General features: G+C 38.8%; 2 protein-coding genes across 3 annotated transcripts in view; one reads left to right on the top strand and one right to left on the bottom strand.

Moving 5' to 3' along the window:
• Positions 1 to 10,027, top strand: part of FZD5 (frizzled class receptor 5) — a 41,978-nt gene extending 31,951 nt beyond the window's left edge. The window contains exon 2 of the mRNA XM_034431777.3: positions 9,086 to 10,027. The gene's annotated coding sequence lies outside the window, so the exon portion shown is untranslated. The remainder of the gene's footprint in view (positions 1 to 9,085) is intronic.
• The window catches only part of CCNYL1 (cyclin Y like 1), a 33,233-nt gene extending 18,220 nt beyond the window's left edge, over positions 1 to 15,013 (bottom strand). The window contains exons 1-3 of one of the 2 annotated variants that reach the window (XR_004593642.3): positions 13,943 to 14,523; positions 2,241 to 2,315; positions 1,273 to 1,307 (exon numbers count right to left, since the gene is read on the bottom strand). Coding sequence is in view for 1 of the 2 variants with exons in the window: in XM_034431798.3 (XP_034287689.1) it covers positions 1,273 to 1,307; positions 2,241 to 2,315; positions 13,943 to 14,180 (348 nt within the window). In the remaining variant the exon portion in view is untranslated. Of the gene's footprint in view, positions 1 to 1,272; positions 1,308 to 2,240; positions 2,316 to 13,942 lie in introns of both variants that reach the window. The other variant, XM_034431798.3, reaches the window with a different exon arrangement.
• Between the last annotated feature and the right edge of the window lie 5,155 nt (positions 15,014 to 20,168).

The following is a 20,168-nucleotide window of genomic DNA, read 5'->3' as shown; positions in this document are numbered from 1 at the left end:
TTTGCCAGTAGTGCTGTGGAACATCCAGGTGCTCTTTTGCAAACTTCAAACGTGCTACAATATTTTTTTTGAACAGCAATGGCTTCCTCCGTGGTGTCCTCCCATGTACTCCATTCTTGTTTAATGTTTTCCTTATTGTAAATGTGTCAACAAAAATGTTAGCATGTGCCAGAGATTTCTGTAGGTCTTTAGCTGACACTCTAGGAGTCTTCTTTACCTCATGAAGCATTCTGCGCTGTGCTCTTGCAGTCATTTTTAGGGAGAGTAGCAACAGTGCTAAACTTTCTCCATTTGTAGACAGTCTGTCTTACCGTGGACACATGAACATCAAGGCTTTTGGAGATACTTTTGTAACCCTTTCCAGCTTCATGCAAGTCAACAATTCTTGATCGTAGGTCTTCTGAGAGCTCTTTTCTGCGAGGCATGGTTCATATCAGACAGTGCTTCTTGAAACCAGTAAACCCAAAACAGGTGTGTGTTTTTAAAGGGCAGGACAGCTGTCAGCAACACATCCAATATCATCACACTGATTGGAGTCAAGGTTGGCTCACTCCTGGCTCCAATTAGCTCTTGGAGAAGTCATTGGGCTAGGGGCTCACATACTTTTTCTTCCCTGCACTGTGAATGTTTACATGTTATGTTCAATTAAACCATGGCAACATCTAATGTTTGTGCAGTATTATTTTAAGCAGACTGTGTTTTTCTATTGTTGTGACTTAGATGAAGTTCAGAGCACATTTTATGACCAATTCATGCAAAACTCCACGTAATCCCAAGGGGTTCACATACTTTTTCTTGCAACTGTAAGCTTGTGGGTCTTTTCTAAAGCTATTGTCAGGTTTTGCAGCATTTGTTCTACTTTCTACTCCCTTCTTTTTGCAAAGAATATTGTGCCATCATCCAACACCCATCCATTGCCCTATGTTACTTAACTTTCTCCTGCTGCTCTGAAATAAAATCTATGGTGTTTTTTCCTAGCACTTAATAGGAATAAGAGGAGGAGTGGCAATGGGACTATTCTTCCTCTATAGCTTTAAAATTGTGAGCAGGAGGAGATGCATTCTTCTCACCTGATTGCATCTTCAAAGGTATCTTATAACTATCACAAAAGTAAGGGAGAGAAACAAGCTCTGGGCTGAAGTCTGGTTGTATGACTTGAAACCTCTTCTACTCCATTCACCAGAAAATTTTAAAAAACCATTTTCTATAGAGAAACAAGAACCATGACTATTCTTTTTATTTACTCCTTTCACAGCTATTGTATGTACTTACATGGTTGATGTGGTTGCTCTTTCTCTTCTCTCTCACTGAAAAAGGAGAAACAAGTTCAGTCAATCAATACATTGTTTTTTAAATTCTACTTTAAAATGCAGCACCCGTTTGAAGTTTTCCCTTTCTACACATTCAACCTTGACAATATTTTGGAATTATCTGAAAATAATTTACGATAATAAAAAACATAGTGAGGCAGCTTGTTGGGTTTTTTTAAAACCTATTGTACCTAGATATTAAAAGCACATTTCTTGGAATAAATATCACTCAATTCACAGAAGCAACTCCTTCTTTTTTGCTTGTTTCTTAGATCAGGGGAAATAGCAATAATTCATCCTGTGAATTAGAGAATTTCCTGATTCAAACATTTATTTTACAATGGTGACATATAAAGAAAGCCAATAAATAAATAAAAAAATAAAAAAACCTGCACTGTTTCTATAAAAAGACTCAATATTGTAAAAGAGTTATGAATAGTTTAGAAAGGTGGAAACATGATGCTACATGAGTATCAAGGCTGAATGTTAATATAAAATTATCTCAGTAAACATTAGCATGTTAATTTGAAATATAACTCATGCTAGACTGAATTTTTTTTCCCACTAGGAGGGAATGAGCTGACAGAAGTAATGTCTTCTGGAGGCAGTGAATCATATTGCTAGGAATATTGCAAATGGTGCTTGATGAGAAAGTTGCTTCAATCACTGATCATAAGATAACCACCTTCTAACTCTCAAATATGGCACCCAGACGTTCTTAGTTAATAGTTATTCTACTGAATGGGGAGTATTTGGAATGAATTAAGAGGATTAAAAAGAAACGGTCTCAGACAAACAGCTATGAAAAATGCAGTGAAGAGCAAGCAAAAATGTGGAAGCAAACAACGCTTTGACAGAAATGGAAAGGAATTAAACACCCACTCCATCTCCTCCCATCCTCTTTTTTAAAGGGAGCAAAAATTAGCTTACCATCTGTTTGGGATTTGCTCAAGAAAATTGTGCTTGCTCTAGGATGGTCAGATGGGTTTGACTCCAATGCTAAATCTGAAACAAATATGAAGTGAGGCAGCTATTCAGAAATGACTCCCTTTTTGGAAGAATAAATCAGTTAAAACCCAAATCTCGCTTAAGAAGCATTACATTTTAAATCTGTTTCTAGATGACGACCTCAGGATGTGTTTCTTAATAAACAGTCCTAATATTTATACATTGATCTCACATGTTTAGAGAATTTGAACTGTATCTCAGAATCATAGCAATAGATCTAAACAGCAGAGATATTAGATTTAAAAGTAAACAGCATGGAAAAGCTAATAGAACAGCCAAGTGTTAAGTGCATTAGCCCTTTTACTTAAATCAATGGTGTTTCCAAAAATTCAAAAAGCTGTAAAATCTATCAAAGCTATAGTAACAGGAAAATACTTAACGAACAACCACAAAATGAATATGCTATCACACTTATTATTTGTCATTGCCACGATTCCACTTTTAGTGGTTTCCTAAATCAATTATGGTTGGGCAAGACAGAGGAAGAGAGGCCACTGAAAGGAGGCCTTTCATTTTAGTAATAGGCCTGCGGCTCCTCTAGCAGCAATATTGGTATCATGGTAGGCAAGGCAAGGCAAAGCAAAACTGGTTGTGTTGATTCACAGTAACCCAGAGATTTCAACTAACACTCAGGAAAAGCTGTACCATCCTAAATCCTCATGAGTTCATTACTCAATTACTACAAGGCAGACACTAGCAGAGCAAGAATCCAAAATGATTTCCGTTATGGGATTGCTAAACATCCAGTAGTAGGCAACTCGTACTGCCAACTAGGGGCAGTCACTAAAGCATCCACAGGATGGTGGAGGGACAACTGGTAGTATGGTCCGAATGCCTCAGACCTAACTGAGCAATTGTCAGCTTTGGTATAATAATAATACAGGTGGGTACTCTTTTGTTTGCTTCTGATGGCCAAATCCCTTTGGCATCACTTTCAATAGACAAATTGTAACTTTCCTCTATCACTTCTGCAGGAAAGATGTGTTGGTGCTGCTGGAAATAAGCCCTTATATATTTATTTATTTCATCTCAGTCATGTACATAGTTACCTCTCCATCACCATGCACTAGTTGGATGAGATTAAGGTGTTTGCTGCTATATTTGCCAGCATCTCCTATGTGACAAAATGCAGTCTCATACAGAAGGGATCTCCTTCACGCCACATGCTATTTCTGACTCACAAGGCACAATTGCTGCTGCTAAGATGCCCATGGTAAAGAAGTGGGCAGCTATTATCGGTTCCAATGTAATCTCTGAACACTAGGATTTGCCAGGAATACTTTTATTGGTAAGTTTTATTGGTAAATAATGTGGGTATTTCTGTCAGAGTATTCAGGGGAAGTATAAGGACAAGTACCGTGTTTCCCTGAAAATAAGATCCTGTCTTATATTTTTTTTTGAACCCTGAAATAAACGCTTGGCCTTATTGCCATCCGCTCAAAAGCCTGATTGGGCTTATTATCAGGGGATGTCTTATTTTGGGGGAAACAGGGTACTACTGACCCTGACACCAGATCTCTCTGAATGTCTCTATTCAGTGGAACCATCTACACTACCTGCTATGAAAGCAGCTGTTTGAAGTGCAAGCAACCAAACTACATGGACATATTTCCTTGATCTCTGGAAAGGGAGATTCATAGCCAAGGCAGTTTCTGTGTATGAGCTATTCTGTTTTGCAATATATCTCTCAAGGGCTGAGTGAGCCACTTAAGAGCTATTTGTTTTTTTTTTCTCCAATTGAAAATTCCTGAACGAACTCTTGAGAATATAAGAACTTGTGTATGTTCTTATATATGTTCACTGCCTTGACCTATTCATAAAAATATTAAGGTGGAATAAAAATCTAACAAAACAAATAAATAATAAACTTTGACAGTCTGACTTCATATTCTACCAAAAACTATGGGTACAAACAAGCACACCATATTTATAGGCTTAAGTGAGCCAATGGTGAGGGGAAGCTAATTGACAATGACTAACTCCCTACAATCTCCCCTGCTTTTACAGAGATTTCCTGTCTATAAGAAATGGTCCAAGCTGAAGGAAAGAGATTAGGTTCCCTCCAGAAAGAGGGGAAATGCTTCATGCCCAATAGCAACAGAAGTCAAGACTCTTGTTCTGGCATGAAAAGTCCCTCAGCAGATACAAGCATGTGAATCTCCTAGTTAGGGCAACATGCCTGTTGCATTTCCAGGGAGAACAGTAATGCCATCAGATGACTTGCTGCATTCTATCCTACTTAAGTAAGCTAGAGCAAATCAGGGTGATGGAGCCATTCCTATTTTGGGCAGCCAATACACAAGTCTGCTTAGACCTGTAGCACTCAACGTGGACCAATAGCCTGTCTATATATATGTGATGCTAGGATGAAAAGTTAATGGAGTAGGTTTCTCATACTCGGTTCCCATCATTTTACAAGGATGGAACACTCAAAATACTTCAAACTGGAATCAACCTAAATCATTCAGGTATTTCAAGGTTTGTTGCAGTGTAACATAATCAACTCAAAATATTTCAATAGAACTTTCTGAATGAGATGTTGTCTTAAGCTTAAAACATTTTCAATTCTGTGCACACTCCTAAATATAAGTGCTATTGTGAAGAATCATTGCAAAAGTGTATGGGTCATAATGGAAAGGAATCTCTCTAGTGCCTCTTAACTTAATAGACCTGAATGGTGAATGAAAAGGTTTTTATAACAGTTCTTCACATATAAGTAGGTTGATATCACCCATAGTGAACGGAAGCTAACTGGAGATGGATTTTGATAATTTTGGAAGGACAGAGGTTTCTCACCTCTGCATTAAAGCACATTTTAAATTTAGTTTAGAAATGCACATGCAACAGAGTTTCAGTCTACACAAAGCAATCTTTCTGATCATCTTCAAAAAGGGGCTCATGAAGAGTATGTTACAAAACAGTTCATTTTCTCTCGATCAACTGCAATGTATCTGCCTAACATGTTAAAAGCACTGCTAATTTTATCTGTACTTTCCCAGTTGGTACAGTATTTCCACAAAAATAAAATTCCATTTAAGCCCAACTGAAAGCATCTTTTCAAAATACACCATTTCCAATCTATATCCCCTCTATTTTGTTGGATTTAAATCTCATTTTACGTCAATCATCCCCAGTCTCCAAACTGTTCAAAAAAAAAAGGGGGGGGGAACAACACTCAAAAAGTGTTGAAAGGTTCAGCAGCTCCTTGGGTTGAAAATGAAAATGAGAAGTGCAGATCAATAATTTTAGCATACTGATGACACTTTAGAGTATCTGGGATATTTTTCTGTGTTTCATATGCACATTTGGAAAAAAAGGGGGAGGGGAAATGGAATTTTCTAGCACTCCATAGGCTACCGGCCATGGGTAGGAGAGAACTCATCAAATACTACCTTCTGTGACTATTCCTCCAGGAAAGACCACAATTGTGCCTCTTAAGCCTAAACCATGCAGTCCGGATATTGGACTCTAATGAAATGAGACCCATAGGAATCCCATTCCAAATGTAAAGATACAGTGTATCAAGTATTCACACCTAGCATCCAGACATTAATATGATTCCTTTATATGAAGCTGCCTAGAGTTGCTTTTTAGAGTAAAATGGGTGGCATATAAATTTAACAAATATGGTAAATGTATGATTCTGTACATAGCAACAGGAACATACCAAAAACATTTGTCAACAGGATAATTCAATCCAGGTAGTTCTTGACTTACAACAATTCACTTAATGACTGTTCAAAGTTACAATGGCAACTTTGAAAAAAGCGAGCTATGACTATTTTTCACAATTATAATCTTTGCAGCATCCCCATGGTCATGTGATCAAAATTCAGATCCTTGGCATCTGGCTCATATGATGGTTGTAGTGTCCCAGAGTCATGTGATTATCTTTTGCAACTGTCTGACAAGCAAAGCCAATGGGGCAGCCAGATTCACTTAACTATCAGGTTACTAACTTATCGACTGCAATGATTGGCTTAATAACTGTGGCAACAAAGGCCATAAAATGGGGCAAAATTCACTTAAGAAATGTCTCTCTTAACAAAAATTTGGGGCTCAATTGTGCTCATAAATCAAGGATTACCTGTAAGTGCACATTTTTTTCAAATTCAGACTGAGATGTAAACAGGTATTTTATCAAACTCTACCAATGTTAGAACAATCTCGTTTGAATTCAGAATCCTTCCAGAGAAGGCAGAATAAGTAATTCTTGTAGGTAATTTTAACTTAAAATAGGTCAAACATTTTATGTACCTCTAGATTAGGGATGTGTAAAGTATTCTGTGCATGGACGTTTCATACACGGGATGGTCTGTGTCTGGATTGAAATGTGTTCCATCTGTGAATGGATCTGCCACATGTTTTGTCTGAACGTGGACTTGGGAAATGTATGCTATGGGCCAATTTGTGTCAGTAGCTCATAGGAAATAGATACCAAAAAAGCAAGGAATGGGTTGGCAAAGTATGCCAAGCAAGGGTGTTGTGGCCAAAGGGAAAAAGAGAGGCAGTGCAGTTAGGCAGGTGGAATATGGTGTCAAGGGTTACGATGGCAGCGAAGAAGTTGGGAGAAAAAAGGGAAGAACACTGGAAACACTGGGCCAGAACACAAGACACTTGGAAGAGGAAGATAGAACTCTACTTGTCCAGTAAGATCCTCCAAAATGTTTCAATCCGAGTCAGGTTGAGTATGTTCCAATTCTGCTCAATTGTGGCTTGTCCAGAACATTCCAGCAAAACTTGCACGATACAATGTGGTTGTTCTATGCATAGAATGAAATTTATTTTATATTTTGTGCCCTATTCTACACATCACTTATCCGAGATTTTATACAACATATAGCCCCATACTCTGGAGATATTCACTCAAAGACCCTTGAAAGCCTGACACCAAATTGTAATTTTCAATGTAATATTTTAAGAAAATTATTAACTATTTGGAGAATAACCAACTCTATTTACAGTATTTAATGTAATTAATTAAGTTTAAATTGACATTAAATCCATTTATACTTTTTGTTATGTTCTCACATTTTTTAGAGTGCAGTTCCCAGCATACCAATCAAATTCTACCCAAAAAGCTGCAATGTTCCTAATTTGCACAATAGCGAAAAAAGTTAATAGTTAAATTTTAAAATATGGGTTGATTTTGGCCTACAAATATCCAAGTATCCAAGAGTCTGAAGCTCTACTCTTGAGCTCACACACATGTGCTTTCTACATCTTTACAAAGGGAAGGAAAAGCAGTTCCTCAGGAAACCATTAGTTCAGAATCAGAGCACTGTGAAATGATACAATCTGAGGTTTCAACCTTCACTATTTGGGAAAAAAAAGAGAGGTGGCAAACCAGCTTCTGTGAATTATTGCTTCATGTGTTCCATCACAGTGTGTGATAGCAAAGAGTACAGCTTCAGGAAAAGGAAAAGGCTTTAGAGAGGTCCATTATTGTAATCTACAATAGTCCCTGGGAGAAAGCCTGGAAAATGTTCCCACTCTCTGGGTGGGTACTTTTTTCCACTCCTAAATGAAATGTATTTTCATATCATTTCTACACTAAAAAGTCTTAGCACCAGTACTAAATCCATGTACGCTTTGAATCAAAATTTTCTAAGAATGAGACAATTGTGAGAATTTAGCAACAGCAATTAAATCATGGTACATTAAAAACAGCAATTTTGTCACCAAGAAAGAGTGTAAATAAAACTAAAACTAATTTAAACTAAGTTTTCCAATAATTCATGACTACAATAGTATTACATTAAAGTGTTGATATACATATGAAGAAATATAGAGTTGAGTGTATAAAGCCTAATATTTCAATATTTATTCAATATTTATAAAATTGAAATACAGAGAAGGGCATTAATTCAAATTTATTTTTCAGATATATAAGAAAAGTCAACTATTTCTTATTTCACTCTCTGCACACATGCAAGAATACCAAGCAATATAATTTACCTAACAAGTAACAAATATGTTCTAATAACTTGGGTTCCTATAATGTTCTTAAAATCAACCCATATGATTTTGGCAGTTTGTGTTCAGTCACTTAACACTGACTGAAATTAAATGGCAATTCTTTTTGCTAAATGTATGAAAAATTTTGCTTAATCAACAAATTATTTTCTTTGTTCATAGAAATGTTTAGCTACCTGAGATAGTCTATTGTTCAACTTGGCAATCTGAAAACTGAATACATAATATGTTAAAATAAAGTTGTAGAACAGACTTGGGCATTTTACGGGCCTAGGGCCACATCTGACCCTGTTCTGCCTGCGTGAGGTCAATCAGAAATTAGAAATCAAATGTACATACGTGTGTGCCATGCATGCAATACAACTGCATTGCTTCTGTTTTTAAGGTGACTATTTTTTCCAATTTACATGTGTGTGTGCATGACTTACTTTTACAGCTCTATTGTTTGACCCTCCATAACAATTCCAGTTTCTCATGTTGTCCCTTGAAAAAATTAATTGCTCATCCTGTTGTAGAGTATTCAGTATGTTTTATTTTCAAGCATGTATAGTAGTATATATGTAAAAACAGAATTTATAAAAAAAATAACCCGTGGAAATGCTAAATGGCATTTGCTTCTGAAGCAAGCCCCAGAGTATAATTTTATAGTACTGGTTTATTTAGTGTGTGACATCTACATCTATGCAATCACTGATATACAAATTTAGTTTGAATAAATATATATATATAGTATGTGGACAATACAATTAAAAAAAAAACCCTTTTTACGACTCTGTAATCTCTTTATTCAGGGTAGAGTCTGGACGACTGCATGGAGCTGAGCATTTACAGGCCAGATGCCCTTCCTGACACCTACGTGGAGTTCAAACAAATATTTACTCTTTGCGTCCTGAGAGAGAAACATCTGTCACTACCTAGGATTGAACTCTCAACCTTCTAAGTGGGAGACAAGCATCTTCACCATTAGACCACCATGCTGCTCTATGTGAAGAGTACAATGTAGGAAATAAAATATTAAATTAAGATAAAACCATAATAAAATCACCATAATATGGAGCCATACAATTGCAATGAGATAGGATGTTATAATTCATTATCTAAGGAAGCTAACCATCTAACTGTTTCTGATATGGCTGCATTCATATCATCCCAGGTGCCTTGAAATTTCCTGAAGGTACATTCTTGAACTATATGTGTTATTGTTTGTTTCGGTGCACCAGTGTCACATTTCAGGGTTCACAGCCATCCCCCACTTAAAGAGCTTTGCCTTAGTTCTTCCTAATTCTATTCTGGCTAGTATTAGTTAAAGGTCGTAGAGCTGTGACACCTATTTTTAAGAAGTGCCTTATAAAGCACACCTTGTATCTTATTCATCTACTTTGAGCAGGATAAGCCTTACCATGTTTCATACTTTGTCAATATAGAACTATTCAAGTAAACACAAGTCAACTGAAAATTTTGAAGTAACTCTAAAATCTTATGTCTATTTCTTTCTCTGTCTTAATAGTATGTATTCAAGAAAACTATTTTTTATTTCCTACAATATTTAATTCTGTGCTGTGCCATTGTTTTAGTAGCCACTTAAAATTGGTTTTATATTACGTTTATGTTTAGGATTTTAAATTTGTTCTTTCCATCATTATTGCAGACTTTGAAAATATTAAAGCCTGCATTTTTACCATTTCATCCTAAAGAAAACAAATATTAAATTTCAATAAATAGAACAAACCAAACCAATTATTTGCTGTAATGATTGGGATTTATTTGTGGCTTGCTATAGCTCCACTCTAAACGATAAAAAATAAACCTAGGATCATGCCACATGGGCTCCACTGTATAGAGAAGCTGAGGGGTGGATCAGCCAGATCTCCTCAAATGTGATCTCCACTGCTCTGAACATTGTGTTTGAGAAGGAGAGCCAGTCACACTGCCCCTTGGCATCCCTGAAGGCTATGTGGCACTTTCCCGGAAGCAAGTACCGTTTTGGTGCAGCCACAACTCATTGCAGCCACTCTTACAAGGTTGCCCACTTTCAGAATGCTGCCACATGGCCTCCACTGTGTAAAGTCACATAATGGAGGGGCTACTTCCAGAAAGAGATCTACTGAAAAGGTAAATAACCAATCTGTGATGCGGGGGGAGTAGGATGTGGAACCCAGTAGAGTGGGAAACAGGTCCAAGTCCTACAAGGACTCGGTGGGGTGGAAACATTGGCCCAAGGCTTGTGGTGACCCAATGTGGTAGGAAGCAGAACATGGGATCGCTCAGGGGCTGTGAGAGGCCTTGGGAAGCCTGGGATAGGCCATGAGGGCAGGTGTTACAGTGCAAGCCTAGGCCTGCACTAGGCCTCCCTATGAGATATTCCATGCTCCACTTAACAACCCCATAAGGGAGAGCAGTTAAGACAGACAATCACATGGGTGCCTTGCTTAACAGCCATTGTCACTGTAATAGGTGGGTTTGGACAGTAATAAGTCAAGAACTACCTTACTCTGCATTCAAATAAGGCATCTCAATCATGTTGGAAATGCTTTTACTAAGACTGCTTTGAACTCAAAACACTCCCAAAATTATCAAGAGGGCAATTTTGTGCAGAAAATACATTTTAAAGCTCAAAACAGAACATTTTGAATAGGAAAGAATTTGGAAACATCCTGTACAACATTACAAAATTTATATTCATCATTCTCCAGTTTATAATTACCAAAAACAGCTAATACATAAAACAGTTCAAAGATAATTCACAATAACCTGTAAAAGTTGAAGTTGAAGAGTACAACTGTGTTTTGTATAGGCATTTACATCTATTTTCTTAATCAGTAATATTGCATTCATATATTAAATTCAGTAGTAAATCACTTCTCATATATTCTAGTTTAAAAGATGAATAAATTCTTCTACATATTATCCCCATGGGTCATTCTTGCTAACAAGGAACCAAGATTTCCTTGCTGTTTCCTTCCTGATGAATTTTATGAAAAAAGAATGTTAAAGGTTTTGGCATCATTTAGCTAGTGTTGTCAGTTGCTGCATTACAGAAGATCTTTCTAAATAAATTTTAGCACAAATAAAGAGTATTAGTTCTATCCTTCCTGCCGATCATTCTACTCATTCTACTAGTCAGTAGCTCTTGGTTGCTAAATCATGCATAAAATTAATCTAATCCAAGCATACTCAGGGCTGTTTCTAGAGTGCTTTTGTACTTTTTGCATGTAGCTATTTTAAGGAATGTCATTTTTAAAAAAATGCGCCATCTGCTTTAAAGCATGATCAAAAACCCTTTTTGAAATTTCAGTATTAAATTGGAGAAAATAAAAACCAACCCATTCTCCCTACCAGTCCAATATTTCAGTACACGTAACTCCATTTAAAACTACATAAATTCATTCATAGTTCAGAGTAAATGTGGTTTAGCACCACATGCAATCCCAAAATCATCCTGGAATTACAAAAATTACAAAAAGTGTGATTAAATTCCTAATCTTTTGAAAAGGGATGCATACGAAAGCCTGTAAGATAGACTTTTGTTGGAAAACTATGTAAAGATATCAATCTCCCATAGAATGAGAGGAGAAGGCGGATCAACCAGTACAGGTACAGATCATCATGGAAAAAAATCTATGTGGTCACTAAGAATTGACACCAACTTGTTTGTCCATAATCAACTAAAAAAACCCAAAACATTCTAACTCCACTTGTGCACCTAATAATCTTATCATTCTCCAACTTACTGGAATCCTTGTTTTTTCAAAAATGTTAAGGATGATACCTGCCTATTAAAAGTTTTCCCATTTCTGAACTGCATATCTTAAATTAAGTAAAAATTAGTTCAATCCTGGGATTTTTTTGGGGGGTCCGGGGCAGACCTTGATCAATTTAAAGCTTAATTTTCTTTATTAAAGTCTGTGTACCTCCTTCACCCCTGGTTATATTGATTTTGCCAAATCAATTATCAATACTAACCAGTTTCAACCAATTCAAAATGCATTACATGGCTGGTATAATTATAAAGCATATAAGAGACATAAATTAAGCAGTGTATTCAATTAATCCAATTTCCTGGTTTTGTGATACAGTAGATCATAGAGTAACCACATAAACCAACCACAATAAATTTATAAATTGCACAACAATATATAGCTATAAACTAGCATGTATATCCAAACTTGTCCCCATTATAGAGTAACAATTTTCTACTTCCTGGTAAAGTAAGCTCTCTTGATTTAACAATAAAACAATCTAATCTTGAGTTAAGATAAAGAGATGGATTAGAATCTGATTTAAATGCTGTATCTCAAATACTGGCTTGGCTATAGTTTGATACTATTATCTAGTCAAAATAGTATCAGGTTCCAAACCCCCTTGCTTTGCTGTTTTCATTATCTCTAGAAAATTAATAGCACTTCACAAAATAGCCAATATGCAGATATAGCATCTGAATTGAAGAAGCCAACTGAAAATCAGATAAAATTGTGTTTTACCTTACATTCTTTAATCTGTCAAATACACAATCTTGATTACGTGCTGTCAAGTTTCTACATCTAAATTCAATTTTGCTCACAATATGACTATTAAAGATTTTATTATTAATTTACTGAGCAGCATGGAGTTGCCCCAGTGATTTAGACAAATTCAAATTCCAATTATAGCTAAATATAAATTCAATCTACTGAATTCCTGAGACTTTCATGAACATCATAAATTTACTATTAATATACTGTAATTCCATACTGGGGATCACTTCTTCAGCTTAAATGTTACCCAGATATATTGAAATCCTTTGAAGTTGGAACCTCTTATTCTACAGAGATGTACAAGCAACTCCCCCTTTCCGAAATCCATGAATATGTAATTAAAATCTTCTCCAGAAAGTCCCCCAATCTTATGCAACAAATTTGGAGGATATTTAAGCAGATCAATGAATCCTTCTCAAAAGCAAATTTCAATCTATGAAGAGACATCATTTCACAAATGCTACATTACCATACATATGAAAATGTCCAGCAGCAAAAACAAAAGTAATTCTGAAAGAAAAAAATGCAGCAAGCACATAACTGTAACAACTCAGGAAATTGCTACTCAAATAACCAGGAAAAAGCCAACAACTAGTGATTTGAAAGAGCTAAGGAGGAAATTCTCTCCAGATTTGTCCCCCCACTCCCAACAAAGTCCATTAGAGCATGTTGGTGTCTCCTCCTCAACTCAACAAAAGTTGGCAATATTGTTTCAACTCATGATGACTGCCTATCCGTTATAAGAGAATGTTTTTATTCCTAAATTTATGTTTTTGTAAATGGATGCAACTTTTATGATGTGCAGCTTTTGTATTTCACAAAGACACGTTATCTCCTCCACCCTAATGGCTGTGGTGTGAGAGGGCCCAATCACTTCCTTCCAGAAAGTTGACCGTCTCACACCCACAATGGGAATCCGGCCATGTTCAGCGTTCGGCGTGACAGAAACCGGGTGGGCCCATGCAGAGTGGTTGGAAAAGACACACACACACACCGCGAACCCCATTTTCCTCCAGTAACTCCGCGGCTTTACGCGATTCTTTACACGCGCTCTCCGTTGGCGAGGGATGGCCGAGGGAGCGCTTCCGAAAAGGCCAGCGCGTACTCGCAGCAGCCGCTGCTGTCACCACTCACCATCCGGGAACTCGCGGTCGCTGATGTGCTGCAGGTGAGGGCCCCCTCCGCCGGGATCCGAGTCTCCCGAGTCTGCCTCGGCGATCTCCCGGTAAGCACCACCCCTCCGCTCTAGCCCCGCAGCCGCGGGCCCGGCCCCTGCTCGCCCGCCGCCGCCCGGCCCCAAAGCAGACCCGCGGGCCCGGCCGAGCTTCGGGCTGGCACCGGGAGACACGCAGCAGGTGACGGTGTTGCCCATGCTGGCGCGGAACTACTGCCGCCGCCGGCGCCGCCTGGGCTGGGCCCGAGCGGGGCTGCAGGAGGCCGCAGCGACGGCCACATCAGCGCCGCCTCATTCTCGCTTCGCCGCCGCCGCCGCCGCCGCCGCCGCCGCCTCAATGGGGCGAGCCCAGAAGCCGGAGAAGGAAGAGCGGAGCCTGCAGCCCCGTCTCCGCCAGAGGCAGCTCTGCGACGGCGCTCTCACGCGGCACCCGAGCACCAGCCAATCGCGGCCCGCGCCTTACGCCCTCACGTGACCGCGACGGCCGTCCCGTCCCAGGGGAATAGCCCCGGTGGTGCCACCTAAAGCTATGGAGCGGGGCGGGGCCGGCTGCGCTCCGCTCTCGGCGCGTCTCCTCCGAGCGTTCGAAAAGGAAGCGGGGGGGGAGGGGAGGAGAAGGGGCGTGGCTTCGCTTCTCTGTACTCGCTGGGCGGGGCGCGCTTCCTCCGGTGAATCCCTCTCCTGTGCCGACGACTGGAAGCGGAGAGGATGGCTGAGGCGAGGCTGGGCCGGAAACGACCCCGAATTCCAATCTCTTCTTATCTGGAGGACGCCACTCCCTTTCCGTCCGGCTCAGCCATTCTCCTTCGTGGTGGCTGCCGAAAGCAACGTTTATCCCAAACGGCCTGGCGTGTTTCTGGCCCGACTTTCACACAGCTGCGGTGGGAGGGGCGCGGCCGGGTGATCGCCGCTGGCGGGTCTCGCTGGCCTTTAGAGTCGGCAGGTGGCAGAGTGGAGCCCACCGCGCCTGCCTTTCGGGAACCGAAGAGCGGCGATGGACCGAGCGAACGTCTCCGGGGGATCCCAGGACTGGGCTGGGAGAAGGGCGTGGCAAACCGGTTATGTAGCACTGCTAAGAAAATGAAGGGATGTGGCATCCCCGGAGTCACTGTAGGAATCGAACTTTATCCCAAAGAAAGAAGGGCACGGTGCAAGAAAATAAACATAAGCAGTACAGCAGACCCAGTGTGCACGTTCCCCCCCCCAACTGCTTTTGTTATTGACTCTACTGTGATTTTAGTAGACCTCATTGATTTTTATTGCCCCCCCCCCCCAAATATACTATCTTGGATTCTTTTGTACAAAAATGTTACAGGCGGGGAAGGGAAGTATGGTGATTGATCCCTTTGCCCAGTATAATAATGAAGGTTCCTAGTATTTGAATAGTTCTTAAGAATCCTGCTAGGAACTGGGAGATGGTGAGTTCTAATCTCCCCTTAGGCATGAAGCCAACTGGGTGACCTTCGCCCAGCCACTTTCTCTCAGCCCTAAGAAGGAGGCAATGACAAACCAGGTTTGAAAATCCTGGCCAAGAAAACTGCAAGAACTTGTCTGTGCAGTTACCAGGAGTTAACATTGGACTCAAAAGGCACAACATGGAAATATACTGCTCAAAAAAATAAAGGGAACACAAGCAGAAGACATCCGAGATCTGAATGAATGAAATAGCCTTATTAAATACTTTGTTCATTACATACAGTAGTTTATACACTGCTCAAACAACTAAAGGGAACACAAAACTACTGTATGTAACGAACAAAGTATTTAATAAGGCTATTTCATTCATTCAGATCTCGGATGTCTTCTGCTTGTGTTCCCTTTATTTTTTGGGGCAGTGTACATACAATTGGTAGGCTGCCACCTGCTTGATCTAGATATTGTGTACCCAGCATCATAACAATCCAAATTAGAAATAATTACGGTATATAACACTGGCAGTTATATAAAATACAGATACATGAGATAAAGCAAAGAAATTTTGGACTAAGATTCATATTTTAATACAGAAAATTCTTAAAGATGAAACCAGAAACTTTTCTTTTGGGTTTAATGAAAAAAGACTTAGAAAATTTTTTTGGAGCTTTGATTTATATATGTTGACTGCAGCAAGACTATTGTATGCACAAAAATGGACATTTCAATTCCCCCCATGGATGAAGATGAGGCTACAGAAGTTGATGGAGTTGGCAGAGATGGTTAAATTGACCGTTTTAATCAAAGAAAATAAGTACTTTTGTTGCTACATGGAAACTGCTTCTGGACTTTGTGCTTGAGATGGAAAAAAATGAAACTTTGATTTTGGGTTTTACTAATTAGATTGATTTGTTGTTATAGAAATGGCTAGTTTATATTATGGAAAAGTAAAAAGTTGAGGTTCGATATTAATGCTTTATTCTACTGCAACAGAGAATTGGAAGTCAACACTTTTTTTTTCTTCCACTCCTCACTTTTCTTTCCCCTTTTCCTCCCCACTGTGTCTTACTATTTGCTTTTGTATTTTATTCTATAATTTAATAAAATGTTTCAAAATGAACAGTAAATACAGAGAAACGAATGCTACTGTATCCAGTGAAAATGCTGGAAAACCTGTCTAGAATAGTACTTTGAATAGAAGCAATGTAATTAGACCAAATAAGAATTAAATAGGTACTACAAAATAAATATTGGGATAAGATATTGGTATAAACTCTCAAAGTGGATATACTAAAAAAGATCCATAATCCAGCTGCTGGTAGGCTTCTATTTCCAAAATATTTGGCAAAGTTTTCTCTGATTAAGCATCTCCCAAAAAAATCTAAGACAATCTTTGCATGTTCCAAAGTTAATTGATTCTACCTTATTAAATGATGGATTTGACTTGTTTTTTTAAAAAAAATGTATTTAAAAGTAACTTGAGAAAGTTTGTATATCAATAAATATGGTCAGTTTGGTCTTAAAAACCTGTATTGCTTGCTCTGTTAAAAGCTAGCTAGGATCTAAGAACTTGGGTTGGTGTACATTCTCCCTCCTGCAAATTTAATCACGGAACTGTCAGTTGCTACACCAAAGCACTTGATCACTTCTTAGTGGGCAGAAAAGTGCCAGAACTGTAAGGCAAGTTCAGCAGTGATCATGCAAATTGCATTCTTCCTGATGGGTTGACAGTAAGCTTCAGTTCAAAATGTATATGGTGCTTGGAAAAGCAGAAATTAGAAATCAAGTGTTATCCAAGGAGACACTGAGAGAAAGGATGAGACTGTTGAGAGGACTGAAGAAACGAAAGTGTTAAAAACAAAATCTTGGATTTAAAAGTTACAATAGCTTTTTTAAAAATAGATGCAAGTTAACATTTTAGAGTACTCAATTTTACAACTTTCTATTACTTTTCTATATGGCAGACTGCTCCTTCCCAGTTTCTGGCTACAACTTCATATCTAAAAGATAGTGATAACACTACATTGACCAAACTGCTCTTGCAAGGATGGTAGTTTTAAAAATGAAACAAGTGTGCAAAATGTTTTCACTCTTGATGAATAAATGTTTCATTTACTTCCACTTTGCTGACCTAAAAAAAGTAAAGCCCTCTTCATTCTGATTCATTTAGACCACAGTTCACCATTATTATGTGGTGAACACATTCATTCCTTAATGGTTATTTTTTTAGCATCATAGACTGGTGGGCAGAGATGTGCCAGAACTGTGATGCAAGCTCAGCAGTGATAATGGAAATTGGATTCTTCCACTAATGGGAAACATGAACATGAACCTCATCAGAAAATAATATTAGCATCTCCATGACTCTCTCTCTACATACTGGTAATACTTTTCTCTAAAAATGTGACATATTACAGTGTTCTCCCAAAATAAGACCCTGTCTTATATTTTTTTGAACCCTGAAATAAGCGTTTGATCTTATTGCCATGTGCTCAAAAGCCCGATTCGGCTTATTATCGGGATGTCTTATTTTGGGGTAAACGGTATACTTGCTCTATATATTTTATAAACCATGGTTTATTCTTTGGTTTCTTGGACAGATGTAGCCAGTTTATAGTTTAGCAGAATGTAATGAATGTAGTAAACTTTATGATGGTGAAGAAACACGTTTCTGATCATTCTAGAAGTTAGGAGAAAAATGGCTGGTAAAAAAAAATCATGTTTGTGCTTTGCTTGATATTCCAATATTCTTCATTAGCTGGGCAGGATATTCTACTTGGTACATAAAGACAGCAGAATCTCACCAAGCTCAAGGTTGACTCAGCCTTCCATCCTTTCAAAGGTAGGTAAAATGAGGACCCAGATTGTGGGGGCAATAAGCTGACTTTGTATAAATATACAAAAGTATGAAGGCTATTGCTTAACACATTGTAAGCCGCCCTGAATCTCCGGAGAAGATTCTGGACTACTGTAATGCTCTCTACATGGGGCTCCCCTTGAGGTGCACGCAGAAGCTCCAACTGGTCCAGAATGCAGCTGCGCGGGTGATATTGGGAGCGACATGGCGCTCACATGTAACACCTCTCCTACGCGAGCTGCACTGGCTCCCAGTGGTCTTCCGAGTGCGCTTCAAGGTGTTGGTTCTTACCTTTAAAGTGCTCCATGGCTTAAGACCTGGGTACCTACGAGACCACCTTCTGCAACCAATAACCTCCCACCAACCAACACACTCCCACAGGGTGGGCCTCCTCAGGGTGCCGTCACTAAAGCAATGTCGACTGGTGGTTCCCAGAGAAAGAGCTTTTTCTGTGGGGGCACCTACCCTTTGGAACAGGTTACTCCCAGGGATACAAATTTATTTATTTTATTTTATTTTATTTTATTTTGAATTTGTATACCGCCCTTCTCCCTGAGGACTCAGGGCGGTGAACAGCCAAGTAAAAACATCAAATACAAATGATCCCAGATCTTCATACTTTCCATCGTGCACTTAAGACCTTTCTATTTCACCAAGCTGGGCTGGCATAAATCTCTTCTAATTGTTCTAAATCTTTATGCTGAAGATTCTTAACCGATGAACCAAATTGGCTTAATCATCTTATATTTACATTTTATATGTATGTTATTTTAACTGTTCACCGCCCTGAGTCCTTCGGGAGAAGGGCGGCATAATAAATAAATAAATAAATAAATGCCCCCCCCAAAAAAAGATTATAAAATCAAAAATTGGGAAGGGGAATCTTGGATGCAAATGTCCACAACAAAAAGTATGAGTTCAATGGATACTTGCCCACTCATCATTTAATTTGAATTTAATATAACAGAATAAGAGAATAACAAGAGTTGAAAGGGACCTTGGAGATCTTCCAAACCAAGCTATTTCAGACAAATGATTGTCCAGTCTCTTCTTAAAAAGTGATGGAGGACCTACAACTTCTGAAGGCAAGCTATTCCATTGATTAATCCTTTTAATTGTCAGGAAATTTCTCCTTATTTCTAGGTTGATTCTCTCCTTGATTAATTTCCATGCATTGTTTCTTGTTCTGCCCTTGGGCTATATATTATAGAATTTATGGAATCCTAACCATAGTTTGGGAGCCAGTTTCTGTAGGCTAGAAACTGGAGGATTGTGAGTTCTAGACTCCTGCCTCGGGCACAATGGTAGCTATGTGATCTTGGCCTCACTCAGTCCTGGGAAGGAGGCAATTGCAATCATGTCCGAAAAACCTTGCCAAGAAAATTGCAGGGGCTTATCTAGAATCGTCTCCGAGAATCGAACACGAATAAACGAAAGGGAAAAAAAATCATGGTTACTCAAAAATCAAGCTTAGCGAAATGGAGTTTATTCCTACCCAATATTTATAGATGGAAGGTCAAACGTCTATATTAAGGGTGAATGGTACGTTTTTTCTCAACGCAAACCGAATGAAGCGGCTGCAGATGCTCCGACAGACGCCACAGTACGCCGACCAGCGGTAGATATTGTCCCTGCAATGCTAATACAGTAGAGGAGGATGTGTTCATAGAGATAGAAACAAAGTAGAAATACCATTTGACTATTGATCCATTGAATTATTTTTCCATCTTCCGAAACAAGTTATATCCTCTAAATCAGTGTTTCCCAAACTTGACCCTTTGAAGATGTATGGACTTCAACTCCCAGAATTCCTCAACCAGGCATACTATTCCTCAACCAGGCATACTGGCTGGGGAATTCTGGGAGTTGAAGTCCATGCATCTTAAAATAGCCAAGTTTGGGAAACACTGCTCTAA

This window comes from Pantherophis guttatus, chromosome 1 (genome assembly GCF_059756535.1).
Source record: "Pantherophis guttatus breed Tessera chromosome 1, ASM5975653v1, whole genome shotgun sequence".
Lineage (NCBI taxonomy): Eukaryota > Metazoa > Chordata > Lepidosauria > Squamata > Colubridae > Pantherophis > Pantherophis guttatus.
The sequence above is the reverse complement of the archived record's forward strand: the minus strand, read 5'-3'. Positions and strand labels throughout refer to the sequence as shown.